Source organism: Oncorhynchus keta, chromosome 19 (genome assembly GCF_023373465.1).
Source record: "Oncorhynchus keta strain PuntledgeMale-10-30-2019 chromosome 19, Oket_V2, whole genome shotgun sequence".
In the NCBI taxonomy this organism is placed as follows: domain Eukaryota; kingdom Metazoa; phylum Chordata; class Actinopteri; order Salmoniformes; family Salmonidae; genus Oncorhynchus; species Oncorhynchus keta.
In genome coordinates, this window is record NC_068439.1 from 6,192,997 (window position 1) to 6,210,496 (window position 17,500).

The window sequence follows — 17,500 nt, forward strand, 5'->3', positions numbered from 1 at the left end:
CTGACTACTGACTGACTACTGACTTGACTGACTGACTGTTGACTACGGACTGTTGATTACTGACTACTGACTGTTGACTACAGACTGTTGACTGCTGACTGTTGATTACTGACTGCTGATTTCTGACTACTAACTGTTGACTACAGACTGTCGAATGTTTACTGTTGACTACAGACAGCTGACTACTGACTGTTGACTACTGACTGCTGACTACTGACTACTGACTACTGACTGTTGACTACTAACTGTTGACTGCTGACTGTTGATTACTGACTACTGACTGTTGACTACAGACTGTTGACTGCTGACTGTTGACTACTGACTGTTGACTACTGACTGTTGACTACGGACTGCTGATTGTTGACTACTGACTACTGACTACTGACTGTTGACTACTAACTGTTGACTGCTGACTGTTGATTACTGACTACTGACTGTTGACTACAGACTGTTGACTGCTGACAATTGACTACTGACTGTTGACTACTGACTGCTGACTACGGACTGCTGATTACTGACTGCTGACAATTGACTACTGACTGTTGACTGTTGACTAGGGACTGTTTACTGCTGACTACAGACAGCTGACTACTGACTACTGACTGTTGACTACTGACTGTTGACTACTAACTGTTGACTACGGACTGTCGAATGTTTACTGTTGACTACCAACTGTTGATTACTGATTGTTGATTACTGACTACTGACTGTTGACTACTGACTGTTGACTACTAACTGTTGACTACGGACTGTCGAATGTTTACTGTTGACTACCAACTGTTGATTACTGATTGTTGATTACTGACTACTGACTGTTGACTACTAACTGTTGACTGCTGACTGTTGACTACTGACTGTTGACTACTAACTGTTGATTGCTGACTGTTGACTACTGACTACTGACTGTTGACTGCTGACTATTGACTACTGACTGATGACAACTGACAGAGGCTTTATTGAGTCCAATATTTACTTACGAAAGTTATGACATTGATATGTGGTTGTCTTACCCAGCTACATTAAGATGAATGCTCTCACTGTAAATCGCTCTAGGTAAGAGTGGATCTGTTCAGTTACTCAAATAAAAAAAAATGAAATTAGTGTTACATCCTTTTCACAGATAGTGTATGACAGGAAGTAAATAAGTCCAGATGGTCGCTGTCCACTATGCTGTGGTGCTGAAGTTGGGATTCAGATTCTGCTGCTGTCCACTATGCTGTGGTGCTGAAGTTGGGATTCAGATTCTGCTGCTGTCCACTATGCTGTGGTGCTGAAGTTGGGATTCAGATTCTGCTGCTGTCCACTATGCTGTGGTGCTGAAGTTGGGATTCAGATTCTGCTGCTGTCACCATTGGTGCTGAAGTTGGGATTCAGATTCTGCTGCTGTCCACTATGCTGTGGTGCTGAAGTTGGGATTCAGATTCTGCTGCTGTCACCATTGGTTCTGAATCTCCCATCGCTGCTATAACAGCTTGTTTTTACCTTATACCGCTCGTACCACTACAGTCGCATGAATTTACCCATGATATCAGCATTAGAGGAGAGGCCCTAACCACTGGGCAAAACTGGTTCAATCAACATTGTTTCTACGTCATTTCAACAAACAAACAAGAAAATGATGTGGTGGCGTTGAATCAAAGTGGAAAACTGAAGGGGATTTGGAAAAAAGTAATCAACATAATGTTGTATTCTTTCAACCTAAATTCAATGAAATGGTGACATTTTGTCGTTGATTTCACATTGCAGTCCTGTTAGTTGACAACTCAACCAAATTTAAATCAGAAGTAAATGTTGGAACTGACGTTTGTGCCCGAGTGGCTATGTGTCAATGGGAAGGACAGTTTGGTGCAGAAGAGTTGCTCTATAGTTTTTGTCCTGTTAATAATTTCTCCTCACTCATATTGTGCAAAAGGCTTGTATGTGAAAGGAAGGCTTTACTTCGAACAGCAGGCTACTCTCTCACCATTTCTAGGGGAAGTTTCGTTTATCTAGCCCACTGGGTTTTCAAACCTCTCCTTAAGGGACTCCAGTCCATGTATGTTAACTACACCTGACTCGACTAATCACCAAGCCCTTGACAAGGAGAATCAGGTAAACTATAGATGTAGTTCAGGGCTACAACAACATTGTGAAACATCCCAAGGAGAAGTTTCAAACACTGGCCTACGGCCTGAGATGCAGATTCAGCAGCATGGACAGCAGTGAAAGCAAACCCTGCCATCTGACATTCAGAGGCACATGACAGCGGCCGTGTCAGGTGAGCCATAGAGATAGATAGAGGACTCCAGTGCCTAAAAGACAGTTTTAGCATGGGGAGCGCCAATGAGGACTTTCACTAACTGGGTGGGACTTCTATGGGTTACGGAAGGATCACATAGGAGCCTCCCTAGTGGCGCAGCGGTCTAAGACCCGGGTTCGATCCCAGGTTGTGTCACAACCAGCTGTGACCGGGAGTCCCATAGGGCGGCACACAATTGGCCCAGCGTAGTCTGTGTTAGGGGAGGGTTTGGTCGGGGGGTTGGCTTTACTTGACTCATCGCACTCTAGTGACTCCTTGTGGCGGACCAAGCGCCTGCAGGCTGACCTCCTTGTCAGTTGAACAGTGTTTCCTCCAACACATTGGTGCAGCTGGCTTCTGAGTTAAGCAGGCGGCTGTTAAGAAGTGCGGTTTGGCAGGTCCTGTTTCGGAAGATGGATGGCTCGACCTTCGCCTCTCCCGAGCCCGTTGGGGAGTTGCAGCGATGACACAAGATTGTAATTGGATCACAATTGGATATCACAAAATTGGGTAGAAAGGAAGTAAAAACAATGACAAAATATAAAAATTAAAGGAAGGAAATAATTAATTCCACCCAGGGCATCAGGAGGGATCAGCCCTCCAGTTGAAGCTCGCATCCGCTACAAGACCATGGTGCTTGCCCACGGAGCTAATTAATTGTTAATTATAAAACATTCCATAACTGCAGGTGGCAGTAAATCATCAAGCTTGGATTTATAACTGTTCAGACAACACCCTCTAGGGGGCAGTGTGCACCCTTTCAGTTTGTTTACCAACTCAGAAGTAGTAGAAGAAGAAAATTGACAACTTCAAAATGGAGATGGCCTCACCGGCTCTGCCTATGCTCTCACAGACGCCATAATGGGACAGATAGACAATGATGCGCTGTCTATCTAAGTCTATGGCTGAAGCTAGCAGGGTGTTAGTTTGTGTTTCTCTCCTAACGTTAGTAGAACGCACACAGGGATGCTGTCACTATAGTACATGTAGTCCTAGGCTACCGTATAATGTCACTTCTCATGATTGACCACAATGCAGGTGTTTCAACCTAGCTCAGGGCTTTCTGTGGTGGTGGGGCAGCCAGTGGAAAATACGGAGCGTAGGGGTTGGCAATGCTCTCCAGTTGCATCGTGATTGGCTCGGTGTTCTGTCACTCATGGGGACACTAGGTCACCCATCCAAGAAGACGTTAAATCACGTTATATCTACAGTAGCTTTGATTAGAATGAACATCTCATCATCACACTTTAAAAATCTTAGCTAGCAAGCTAACAGTCATCATCATCTTGTCATATGAAGATAAATAATGAAGAGAAATTATAGATTAAACGTATCGGTGCTCATTGACCATTGGACATGAACATTACACAACAAGTTGGAAATCGCAAATTTAACAATGCGTGGTTTGGAAGGAGTCAGTGGCAGTGGTTAACTGCAAGCATTGCAAAGCAATCATTAGCCTGCTATTCAGTGGAGTGGCTGTGTGGTCCAAGTCTGGGTTTAAGGGTCTCTTAGCCAAGCTTAAAATGATAAACATTCAACACTGTCAATCCAGCATGACTTCTACTGTGCTCACAACAACTGGAAACCGGGGAAATCTCAGAATTCAGTGAGTTCAAGACAACTTGGAACTCTGAGAAAAATGAGCTCCGACAGGAAAAATACATTCTGAACGATCATCCCACTCGGAATCCCAAGACGGGAACTCAGGCCTCTTTCTAGAGCTCTGACCTGAAGATCAATGACGTCATCATGATTCAACCTTGTTTTTTTCCAGAGTTTCCAGTTGTCTCTGAAAGCATCATAAATCCAGAGAAGGACAGACTTTGATGACAAAGTTTGGCCAAGAGGCCACCTTCCTTTTCAAGTGAGAACAGCACAACGAGGTGAGTCCAAAAATGCCTTGTATGTTGCTGCATAAATGATGTAATATGCCAGGGAGATATGTATACTGTAGCTAAGAAAGTAATACTAAGTGTATGTTGTGTAGTAGGCTGTTAGTAGCCCATGTGCCTCACCCGAATAATTTGGTCAATTTTCCCCTCGTAATTTTGCCTACTGTTCTGACTTGGTGGTGCACATGTAGCCTATAACCTGTTTTAGAGACATGTAATCATATAATATTGAAAGAGCTTTCATTGTTTGTTTATAAGCCCCCTTTATTTATCCTACGGTGCTGACTTGGTGTACAGGAAGAACACTGTAAGAACGGCCCATGTTCTGAATTCTGACGCTGTACATTTCAAAATTGCTGAAAAAATATTTATATTGACTACGTCCGTCTCAGCTCGCTCATTAATGTCTTAGTCAAAATTGTGGATTGCCTCTGATCCGCTCGTTGCTCTACAGTTTTGTAATGAAACAAAGGTGTGGTGTAATTTATTCTGCCACTGTGTCTTATTGTCTCAGCCTTTTAGTCCCTATATATCACAGTGTCTTCTTATTGTCTCAATCATTTTGGTCCCTGTATATCAGTGTCTTCTTATTGTCTCAGCCTTTTAGTCCCTATATATCACAGTGTCTTCTTATTGTCTCAATCATTTTAGTCCCTATATATCAGTGTCTTCTTATTGTCTCAGCCTTTTAGTCCCTATATATCACAGTGTCTTCTTATTGTCTCAATCATTTTAGTCCCTATATATCAGTGTCTTCTTATTGTCTCAGCCTTTTAGTCCCTATATATCACAGTGTCTTCTTATTGTCTCAATCATTTTGGTCCCTGTATATCAGTGTCTTCTTATTGTCTCAGCCTTTTAGTCCCTATATATCACAGTGTCTTCTTATTGTCTCAATCATTTTAGTCCCTGTATATCAGTGTCTTCTTATTGTCTCAGCCTTTTAGTCCCTATATATCACAGTGTCTTCTTATTGTCTCAATCATTTTAGTCCCTGTATATCACAGTGTCAAGGCAGATGAACTAACAGGTTATAGAGCAAACTATGCAATAATCACAACACATTCTTTCCTGGGTTGACAACACATAGGTTGAAATATGACCTTCTTTTACATACAGGTATGTTGAGAGAGCTATTGTTTAGGCAAGTATATATTTTTAAAGAAATACACTTGTAATAAAATACGTTATTGGAATTACTCAATAGAGCCTGTGAAACTTAAATAGGTATCTTGTGCTGGGCAACAGGTTAAACACAGAGTACTTACTCCAGAGTAAGAGTACTTACTCCTGTCGGCTAAAGTGGAATGGGGGTCAGGTAGAAAGGTTTTCTATGTATCCCATGTACAGTATATTACAGTGTATTGCATTTTAACAGGCCCCCATTAACATCGACGGGGCTGAAGTGAAGTTGTTTGAGAGTTTCAAGTTACTTGGTGTCCACATCACTAACAAACTAACATGGTCCAAACACACTAAGGCAGTTGTGAAGAGGGCACGACAAAACCTTGTCCCCCTCAGGAGACTGAAAAGATTTGGCATGGGTCCCCAGATCCTCAAAAGGTTCTACAGCTGCACCATCGAGAGCATCCTGACCGGTTGCATCACCGCCTGGTATGGCAACTGCTCGGCATCTGACCATAAGGCGCTACAGAGGGTAGTGCGAACGGCCCAGTACATCACTGGGGCCAAGCTTCCTGCCATCCAGGACCTCTATACCAGGCGGTGTCAGAGGAAAGCTCATAAAATTGTCAGAGACTCCAGTCACCCAAGTTATAGGCTGTTCTCTCTGCTACCGCACGGAAAGTGGTACCGGAGCACCAAATCTAGGACCAAAAAGCTTGTCAACAGCTTCTACATTTCTAAAAATAGCCACCTGACAATTTACATTTGACCCCCCTCCACACTGACTCTGTACCGGTACCCCCTGTATATAGCCTCCACATTGACTCTGTACCGGTACCCCTGTATATAGCCTCCACATTGACTCTGTACCGTAACACCCTGTATATAGCCTCCACATTGACTCTGTACCGTAACACCCTGTATATAGCCTCCACACTGACTCTGTACCGTAACACCCTGTATATAGCCTCCACATTGACTCTGTACCGTAACACCCTGTATTTAGCCTCCACATTGACTCTGTACCGGTACCCCCTGTATATAGCCTCCACATTGACTCTGTACCGTAACACCCTGTATTTAGCCTCCACATTGACTCTGTACCGGTACCCCCTGTATATAGCCTCCACATTGACTCTGTACCGGTACCCCCTGTATATAGCCTCCACATTGACTCTGTACCGGTACCCCCTGTATATAGCCTCCACATTGACTCTGTACCGGTACCCCCTGTATATAGCCTCCACATTGACTCTGTACCGGTACCCCCTGTATATAGCCTTCACATTGACTCTGTACCGGTACCCCCTGTATATAGCCTCCACATTGACTCTGTACCGGTACCCCCTGTATTTAGCCTCCACATTGACTCTGTACCGGTACCCCCTGTATATAGCCTCCACATTGATTCTGTACCGGTACCCCCTGTATATAGACTCCACATTGACTCTGTACCGTAATACCCTGTATATACCCTCCACATTGACTCTGTACCGTAACACCCTGTATATAGCCTCCACATTGACTCTGTACCGTAACACCCTGTATTTAGCCTCATTATTGTTATTCTTATTGTGTTACTTTTTATTATTACTTTTTATTTTAGTCTACTTGGTAAATATTTTCTTCTTCATGAACTGCGCTGTTGGTTAATTGCTTGTAAGGAAGCATTTCACGGTAAAGTCCGGGCAAGTGGCAAATACAGTTTGATTTGGTTTGGGGCTATGGGGGGGCACGAAGTGTTACTAGAACAAAGGAGGAAGGTCAAAAGGGGGGTGAGTGTAACGGATGTGAAACTGCTAGCTTAGTTTGCGGTGCGCGCTATATAGCGTTTCGATCGGTTACGTCACTTGCTCTGCAAGGGACGCGGCTTTTGTGGAGCGATGGGTAACGATGCTTCGTGGGTGACTGTTGTTGATGTGTGCAGAAGGTCCCTGGTTCGCGCCCGGGTGTGGGCGAGGGGGGACGGTCTAAAGTTATACTGTTACAGGGGCACGAAGTGTTGCTGGATATGCACGAACTAGAACTACGCATATTTGGTTAGTAGAGACCCTACTGAGTATTTACCAACCCACTTTTTGCTGAAGCCGGTAGAAAAGGTTTCTCTCTACAGCCTAGTATTTTCAACACAGTATTTTTTTCTTTATTGATCTATTATTATTTGTTTCAACCATATTTTTGTATTTGTTTTCTTAAATTACTTATTGCCTTTTCTTGTTGGCACAATAAAGAGACGAGAGAGTACTTGACACTGATGCATGTTAAATTCGCTTGCTGCGCTAACATTTTACACAAGAGGGCGACAGAAAATATTCAAATTTGTTGGGATATTTTACTTCCAAACAGACATTTTTCGAGAAAAAGAATACGAGTGCAAATAGGTTACAACCTGTCTTGCCAGCCCCAATACTCTTGCATTGCTGCAAGCTAACTGGCTACGAGTAGCTTCGACTTGAGGGATTGTTCCTTAACGTGCGCGAAGAACAAATCGCTTCCTTCTTTTGAAGAGGATAAAGGGGACCGGAGCTGCATAGCTTGTTCTGAATTTCATTTTCCTGGGGTCTGGATTTTATTCTACCAACGGAGTTGATCTAAATCAGGCTATTCCATCACCTAGTATCTTGATATTAGGACGACAGCGACGGGTGTCGGAAAGGTGTTACGAGGCAGCACAGAAGCAGAGAGTGAGGATGCTGACTGGTAAATTGGTAAAAGATATTGACAGATATCAAGCTGTCCTTACCTCGTTACTATCACTCGAGGAGAACAAATTCTGCGCGGATTGTGAATCCAAAGGTAAGTCAAATAGTAGCATTGACTATAGGCTGTTACAGTTACTGTGTTTTATGGCCAGCCATATGTTACAACTTAAGTGTTATGGCCAGAGACTATAGATTACAGCCAGTCATATGTTATAACTAAGTGTTATGGCCAGAGACTATAGATTACAGCCAGTCATATGTTATAATTAAGTGTTATGGCCAGAGACTATAGATTACAGCCAGTCATATGTTATAACTAAGTGTTATGGCCAGAGACTATAGATTACAGCCAGTCATATGTTATAACTAAGTGTTATGGCCAGAGACTATAGATTACAGCCAGTCATATGTTATAACTAAGTGTTATGGCCAGAGACTATAGATTACAGCCAGTCATATGTTATAACTAAGTGTTATGGCCAGAGACTATAGATTACAGCCAGTCATATGTCTATTCAAAACGCTGGGTACGGGGGTGGACACGGACTGGGAAGCCAGTCATATGTTATAACCTCCGTTTTGTCGGTTTTACAATCAATGTTTCCGGTCGTAACCAGAGACTACGATTACAGCCAGCCATATGTCATAACTAAGTGTTTAGCCAGAGACTATAGATTACAGCCAGTCATGTTATAACTAAATGTCGTTGTACAGAGACTAAATACCAAAGAGATTGACTTGAATGCAGCCAGTCATATGTCATAACTAAGTGTTATAGCCAGAGACTATAGATTACAGCCAGCCATATGTCATAACTAAATGTTATGGCCAGAGACTATAGATTACAGCCTGTCATATGTTATAACTAAGTGTTATGGCCAGAGACTATAGATTACAGTTATATCTCTGTATGTTTAAGTGTTCTAGCCAGAGACTATAGATTACAGCCAGTCATCTGTTATAACTCTGTTCTGGCCAGAGACTATAGATTACAGTTATCTGTCTATAACTCTCTGTTCTGTCCAGAGACTATAGATTACTCTGTCATATGTTATAACTCTGTGTCTCTCTCTTCTCTCAGAGACTATAGATTACAGCCAGTCATCTGTTAAACTGTTTATGGGTTGAGACTATAGAGCGGGTCATGGGAATAACAGTGTTATAGCCAGTGACTGTCTGTTACTATGTGTGTGTTTAAAAGTTTTATGGCACAGTGAGACTATAGATTACAGCCAGCCATATGCAGTAAGTTCTAAGTGTAAATGGCCAGAAACTATATTATAGTATTAACAATAACAGGATAAAACAAAACACACCACATTTACAAACACCATAAATAATAACTGAGTGTTAATAGCCATAATATATACAGCCAGCCATACCATACTATATACAGGGTCAGTTATACCATCCTATATTACAGGGTCATATGTCAATACAAATCCTATATACAGGGTCACGGACTGGGAACCATAGTATATACAGTTTTGTCAGTTTCAATAACCTTTCCGGTCTTATATGAACAGGGTCAGTTAATAGGATTTATATACTTTGAAGGTTAGTTAATACCACACTATATACAGGGTCAGTTAATACCATACTATATACAGGGTCAGTCAATACCATACTATCTCAGGGTCAGTCTAATATCATCCTATATCTGTGGGTCTCTAATCTCTCTCTCTCTCTCTCTCTCTCTATCTCTCTCTACTCTGTGTTCTCTCTCTCTCTTAATCTCCACTCTATATACAGGGTCAGTTAATATCATCCTATATACAGGGTCAGTCAATACCACCCTCTATACAGGGTCAGTCAATACTCATACTATATACAGGGTCTGTTAATACCATCCTATATACAGGGTCAGTCAATACCATACTATATACTGGGTCAGTTAATACCATCCTATATACAGGGTCAGTCAATACCTACTATATACAGGGTCAGTTAATACCATACTATCTACAGGGTCAGTTAATACCATACTATTTACAGGGTCAGTTAATACCATACTATATACAGGGTCAGTCAATACCATACTATATACAGGGTCAGTTAATACCATCCTATATACAGGGTCTCTCTCTCTCTCTCTCTCTCTCTGTACAAACTGTTCTAGGTTGAGCCCCTAGAGCGGGTGCATGGGAAGAACAGTGTGTGTGTGTGTCTGTCTGTCTGACTATGTGTGTGTTTTAAAGTTGTTATGTCACATGCACAAGTGCGGTGAATGGAAGTTCTTGCTCTAAACCCAACAATGCAGTAATCTATATTAATGTAGTATTAACAATAACAGGATAAAACAAAAACACACCACATTTAAAACACAATAAATAAAAAGTGAGTAGTTAATACCATACTATATACAGGGTCAGTCAATACCACCCTATATACAGGGTCAGTCAATACCATACTATATACAGGGTCAGTCAATACCATACTATATACAGGGTCAGTCAATACCATACTATATACAGGGTCAGTCAATACCACCCTATATACAGGGTCAGTCAATACCACCCTATATACAGGGTCAGTCAATACCACCCTATATACAGGGTCAGTTAATACCATACTATATACAGGGTCAGTCAATACCATACTATATACAGGGTCAGTCAATACCACCCTATATACAGGGTCAGTGTAAGTACCATATATAATACAGGGTCAAAAATAACAGTGTAATACCATGACAACGGTATATATCAGGGTCAGTCAATACCTTTTGTTAGCTATTTAATTAGCTATTTAATAGCTTTTTAATACTATTTAGGGTTAGTATTTAATTAGCTATTTAGGGTCAGTTAATACCATACTATATAATTAGCTATTTAGTTAGCTATTTACAGGTTCAGTTAATACCATTTATATACAGGGTCAGTTAGCTATTTATACCATACTGTTATGCAGGGATATTACCTATTTAGTTAGATATTTAGTTAGGTAACTAGGCATCGGGATATATGATAAACAGTGTAGCATCTGCGTATATGATGAATGTATGTGAGTGTGTGTAGAGTCAGTATATAATGCGTGTGCAAAAAATAACAAATACAACGGTAAAATCAGATAGTCAGTGTATCCTTTTGTTAGCTATTTAATTAGCTATTTAGTTAGCTTTTTAATTAGCTATTTAGTTAGCTATTTAGTTAGCTATTTAGTTAGCTATATAATTAGCTATTTAGTTAGCTATTTAGTTAGCTATTTAGTTAGCTATTTAATTAGCTATTTAGTTAGCTATTTAGTCCCAGAGTCTTTATTTAGTTAGCTATCACAGGAGGGGCCCCCTGTTTAGTTAGCTATGTCAGGACGCCCAGGGCCAGTTAAAGAAGGAGGTGTTCAGTCCCAGAGTCTTTAGCTTGGGGATAGAACCTGTACCACCGTCATGCCGTCCGCAAACTTCATGATGGTGTTGGAGTCGTGCCAGGCCACGGTGAACAAGGGTCACAGGAGGGGACTAAGCACACACCCCTGTGGGGCCCCCGTGTGGACGGGGGTTGGCATGTCAGGACGCCCAGGGCCAGTTAAAGAAGGAGATGTTCAGTCCCAGAGTCTTTAGCTTGATGATGAGCTTGGAGGGAACAATATTGTTGAACGCTGAGCTGTAGCCAATGAACAGCATTCTCACATAGGTGTTCCTCTTATCTAGGTGGGTGAGGGCAGTGTGGAGAGCAGTTGAGATTGCGTTGTCTATGCATCTGTTGAGGTGGTATATGCAAATTAGAGTGGGTTGTCTGGGATGTGTGCCATAACCAGCCTCTCAAAGCACTTCCTGATTGCAGAAGTGAGTGCTACAGGAAGTTAGTCATTGTCGCATGAAGCCTCAGAGTTCTTGGGAACAGGAATGATGGTGGACATCTTAAAACACGCAGGGATTACAGACTGGGACAAGGAGAGGTTGAAAATGACAGCGTATATGCCTGCCAGCTGTTCTGCTCTGAATAAGTAATCTGGAATACCGTCTGGCCCGGAGGCCTGGCTAGTGTTACGCTGATTAAAGATCTTCCTCACGTCGGTCTCTGAGTGTAACGGACGTTGGTGGAAGAAGGTGAGGACCAAAGCGCAGCGTGGTACGCGTTCCTCATGTTTATTCCAAACTGAACACTAAAAAGCAAAACAACAAAGAGACAACCGAAACAGCTCTGTCAGGTGCAACACACACTGAACAGAAAATAACTACCCACAAAACCCATGTGGGCAAGAGCTACCTAAGTACGGTTCTCAATCGGAGACAACGACAGACAGCTGTCCCTGATTGAGAACCATACCCGGCCAAAAACAAAGAAAAACAAAGAAATACAATAAAGGAACATGGAATGCCCACCCTAGTTACACCCTGGCCTAACCAAAATAGAGAATAAAAGCCTCTCTATGGCCAGGGCGTGACATTGAGAGAGAAATCACCCAGTCCTCTGGGTCAGTGTGGGCCTTCACACAGGGTTGTTATTTTAACGAAAGCCAGCATTAAAATATATATGTTTTGTTTGTCTGGTAAAGAGGCATCAATTGGGCAGATCACAGCTGGGTCTTCCTTCCGTAATGGGACTGTAGCCTCTGCCACATGCAGCAGGCGTCAGTAGCCTGTGTAATAGGATTCCACATGGTTCCTATACTGTCCTTTTGCTCGTTTGATGACTCTGCATAGCGCGACTTCTTGTACTTCTTGTCACAGCCTCAGGGTTGTCTGATAGCCCTGTGTGTGGTAGACCTGTCCTGTAGTTTAGCACCAACCTCAGTGGTTGGTCCTTTTGATTTTGGGAAGCAGCGAACCTTCACTGTGGTGACCATGTCGCCGATGTACAGTACCAATCAAAAGTTTGGACACACCTACTCATTCCAGGGTTTTTCTTTATTTGACCTATTTTCTACTTTGTAGAATAATATTGAAGACATCAAAACTATGAAATAACATATTTGGAATCATGTAGTAACCAAACAAAGTGTTAAACAAATCAAAATATATTACATTTTTTGAGATTCTTCAAAGTATCAACCCTTTGCCTTGATGGCAGCTTTGCACACTCTTGGTATTCTCTCAACCAGCTTCATGAGGTAGTCACCTGGAATGCATTTCAATTAACAAGTGTGCCTTGTTAAAAGTTAAGTTGTGGAATTTCTTTCCTTGAAATTGCAGGGCGCCAAATTCAAACAACAGAAATCTCATAATTAAAATTCCTCAAACATACAATTATTATACATAATTTTAAAGATAAACTTCTTGTTAATCCAACCACAGTGTCCGATTTCAAAAAGTCTTTACGGCGAAAGTTTTCCATGCGATTATGTTAGGTCAGCGCCTAGTCACAAAAACACAGCCATTTTCCAGCCAAAGAGAGGATTCACAAAAATCAGAAATAGAGATAGAATTAATCACTAACCTTTGATGATCTTCATCAGATGGCACTCATAGGACTTCATGTTACACAATACATGTATGTTTTGTTCGATAAAGTTCATATTTATATTTAAAAAATCGGTGCGTTATGTTCAGTAATGTTTTGCCTCCAAAACATCCGAAGAATTTGCAGAGAGCCACATCAATTTACAGAAATACTCATCATAAACTTTGTTGAAAGATACAAGTGTTATACATAGGATTAGAGATAAACTTCTCCTTAATGCAACCGCTGTGTCAGAGTATCAAAAAAGCTTTATGGCGAAAGCACACCAAGCAATAATCTGGGTACAGCGCTCAGCCACCAAAACAAGCCATACAGATACCTGCCAAGTTGTGGAGTCATTTAGTTAATTAATCCAAATGCACAAAGCGCAGGCACTAAGTCCAGATGAAAAGTCAAAAAAGTTCCACTACAGTTTGTAGAAACATGTCAAACATCCTTAGGATGTTTTTATCATAAACATCAATAATATTCCAACCGGACAATTGCTTTGTCATTAGAAAGGAAAGGGAACGGAGCTCGTGCTCACGGCCGCTCGCGAGACAAAACTAAAGGCTTTCAGCCTGACCAATTGTTGAAACAGCTCTTATTCGCTCCCCTTTCTCAATAGAAGCCTGAAACAACTTTCTAAAAACTGTTGCCATCTACTGGAAGCCTTAGGAAGTGCAATCTGACCCCATAGACACTGGATATTGGATAGGCAATCACTTGAAAAACTACAAACCTCAGATTTCCCACTTCCTGGTTTGATTTTTCTCAGGTTTTTGCCATATGTGTTCACAAACATTATTTTAACAGTTTTGGAAACACTTTAGAGTGTTCCATCCAATTCTACTAATCATATGCATATTCTAGCTTCTGGACCTGAGTAACAGGCAGTTTACTTTGGGCACGCTTTTCATCCGGACGTGAAAATACTGCCCTTGAATAAGAGGTTAATGCATTTGAGCCAATCAGTTGTGTTGTGACAAGGTAGGGTTGGTAAACAGCAAAAAACCAAGTCCATATTATGGCAAGAACAGCTCAAATAAGCAAAGAGAAACACCCATCATTACTTTGAGACATGAAGGTCAGTCAATATGGAACATTTCAAGAACAAGAAGTTTCTTCAAGTGCAGTCGCAAAAACCCATCAAGCCCTATGATGAAACTGAGGACCGCCACAGGAAAGGAAGACCCAGAGTCACCTCTGCTGCAGAGGATAAGTTCATTAGCGTTACCAGCCTCACAAATTGCAGCACAAATAAATGCTTTCAACAGTTCAATAACAGACATATCTCAACATCAACTGTTCAGAGTAGACTGTGTGAATCAGGCCTTCATGGTCGAATTGCTGCAAAGAAACCACTACTAAAGGACAACAATGAGAAGAAGAGACTTGATTGGACCAAGAAACACGAGCAATGGACATTAGACCGGTGGAAATCTGTGCTTTGGTCTGATGAGTCAATATTTGCCATTTTTATGAGACCCAATTGAGATGATTTGGGATGACTTGGACCGCAGAGTAAAGGAAAAGCAGCCAACAAGTGCTCAGCATATGTGGGAACTCCTTCAAGATGGTTGGAAAAGCATTCCAGGTGAAGCTGGTTGAGAGAATGCAAAGTGTGTGCAAAGCTGTCATCAAGGAAAAGGGTGGTGTTAAGTTTGTTAAGTGCCAGCTTGTTATTTTTCTTGTGGAATCTATACAACAGTAAAGATAACAGCCAAAAACTCATTTTGGAGGTAGAACATTTTTCAGAAAAGCAGAATTTAATGCAGTTTACGAGAGTCCCGTTGGGAGCAAATTGCCAATCGGAGGTCATCCATTTTATTATCAGCTGGCTGTACATTGGCCAATCGGATGGAGGAAAAGAGGTGGCCGGTTCTCCCTTCGCCTTCATCTCGCCAGGATCCCCCCTCTGTTGTCTCTGTGACGTCGACGTTCCGTCTCGGGTAGCCTGAAAATCGGGTTGTAAAATCAGGATGTAGCATCAACAAAATGGGGAAACTTAAGGAATCAGTTAAGTGGAAACTTTCCTGAAGACTAGTTATCATATCAAACTTCTACTGTTACATTCAATGAGAACACGACAGTATTAACAACAGATAGAGGAAGCAAAGCAAGGATTGCTACATCGTTCACTCTCTCAGCTCAGGGGCTTTATGACAGCCATGGCAACATCTCCACTGGGCCTAAAGTGTGTGTTTAATGTACCATGAGTCTTGTAGCCCTCTCAGAAATGGGAACAAGCCCTGAAGCGTTCGAAACTGTGTGTGTGTGTGTGTGTGTGTGTGTGTGTGTGTGTGTGTGTGTGTGTGTGTGTGTGTGTGTGTGTGTGTGTGTGTGTGTGTGTGTGTGTGTGCGTGCGTGTGTGCGTGCGTGCGTGCGTGCGTGCGTGCGTGTGTGTGTCTGTACTATACAACGTGTGTACGGTTTGTGTGTGTTGAGCAGACATAAGGAACATAGAACAAATATAGACAGTGACATTTTGCTTCTGTTTTCTACAGTTTATTAGTGATCCTAAGCTCACATTTCCTGCATGTGTGTAGGATATCTTTGTTGTGTGACTCTAACGGTGTCACAGCCTAGTTTAATTAGCTTCCCGTGTGGAAGGATTAAGGGCTAGGGGAGAACATGTGGGAACGGCACACACAGAAACACATTACTCTCAACAACATAGCCTGAATATAGCAGGCGCTATCAAACATCAGTGGGAACAAGTGGTGATGTACTACTTTCTGCACATGGTCAGTGTGAACCTGAGTGTCTTGACACAACGGACCAAACAAGCTGTAACTACAAAGAAAACGGAAACGACGCGGCCGGACTTACTTATTTAAAGTGGTTCCAGTCTGCTGTGAAGCGTTCATCCATAAGAGTCCAGCTACATTATCAGGTAATATATGTTTCTAATTTTGTCAGAAAGTTTTTTTCATTGCAAGTTAAAGCGTACTGTTAGCTAGTTGGCTAACGTTAGCCTGCTGATTCACTAGATAACATTAGCTTGCTGATTCACTAGGTAACGTTAGCTTGCTGATTCACTAGGTAACGTTAGCTTGCTGATTCACTATATAACGTTAGCTTACTGATTCACTAGATAACGTTAGCTTGCTGATTCACTAGATAACGTTAGCTTGCTGATTCACTAGATAACGTTAGCTTGCTGATTCACTAGATAACGTTAGCTTGCTGATTCACTATATAACATTAGCATTCTGATTCACTAGATAACGTTAGCTTGCTGATTCACTAGATAACGTTAGCTTACTGATTAACTAGATAACGTTAGCTTACTGATGAACTAGATAACGTTAGCTTGCTGATTCACTAGATAACATTAGCTTGCTGATTCACTATATAACATTAGCTTTCTGATTCACTAGATAACATTAGCTTGCTGATTCACTAGATAACGTTAGCTTGCTGATTCACTATATAACATTAGCATTCTGATTCACTAGATAACGTTAGCTTGCTGATTCACTAGATAACGTTAGCTTGCTGATTCACTAGATAACATTAGCTTGCTGATTCACTATATAACATTAGCTTGCTGATTCACTATATAACATTAGCATTCTGATTCACTAGATAACGTTAGCTTGCTGATTCACTAGATAACGTTAGCTTGCTGATTCACTAGATAACATTAGCTTGCTGATTCACTATATAACATTAGCTTGCTGATTCACTATATAACATTAGCTTGCTGATTCACTATATACCGTTAGCTTGCTGATTCACTAGATAACGTTAGCTTGCTGATTCACTAGGTAACGTTAGCTTGCTGATTCACTAGGTAACGTTAGCTTGCTGATTCACTAGATAACATTAGCTTGCTGATTCACTATATATTTATTTCACCTTTATTTAACCAGGTAGGCTAGTGGAGAACAAGTTCTCATTTACAACTGCAACCTGGCCAAGATAAAGCACAGCAGATCGACACATACAACAACACAGAGTTACACATGGAATAAACAAAACATACAGTCAATAATACAGTAGAACAAAAGAAAACTAAATGTATATATACAGTGTGTGCAAATGAGGTAAGATAAGGGAGGTAAGGCAATAAATAGGCCATAGTGGAAAAATAATTACAATATAGCAATTAAA

General features: G+C 41.5%; 1 protein-coding gene across 1 annotated transcript in view; it reads left to right on the top strand.

Annotated features, from left to right (window-relative positions):
• Positions 1–7,542: 7,542 nt before the first annotated feature.
• Positions 7,543–17,500, top strand: part of smap2 (small ArfGAP2) — a 27,626-nt gene continuing 17,668 nt past the window's right edge. Inside the window, exon 1 of the mRNA XM_052469120.1 lies at positions 7,543–8,094. Coding sequence (XP_052325080.1) covers positions 7,989–8,094 — 106 coding nt within the window. The 5' untranslated portion in view covers positions 7,543–7,988. The remainder of the gene's footprint in view (positions 8,095–17,500) is intronic.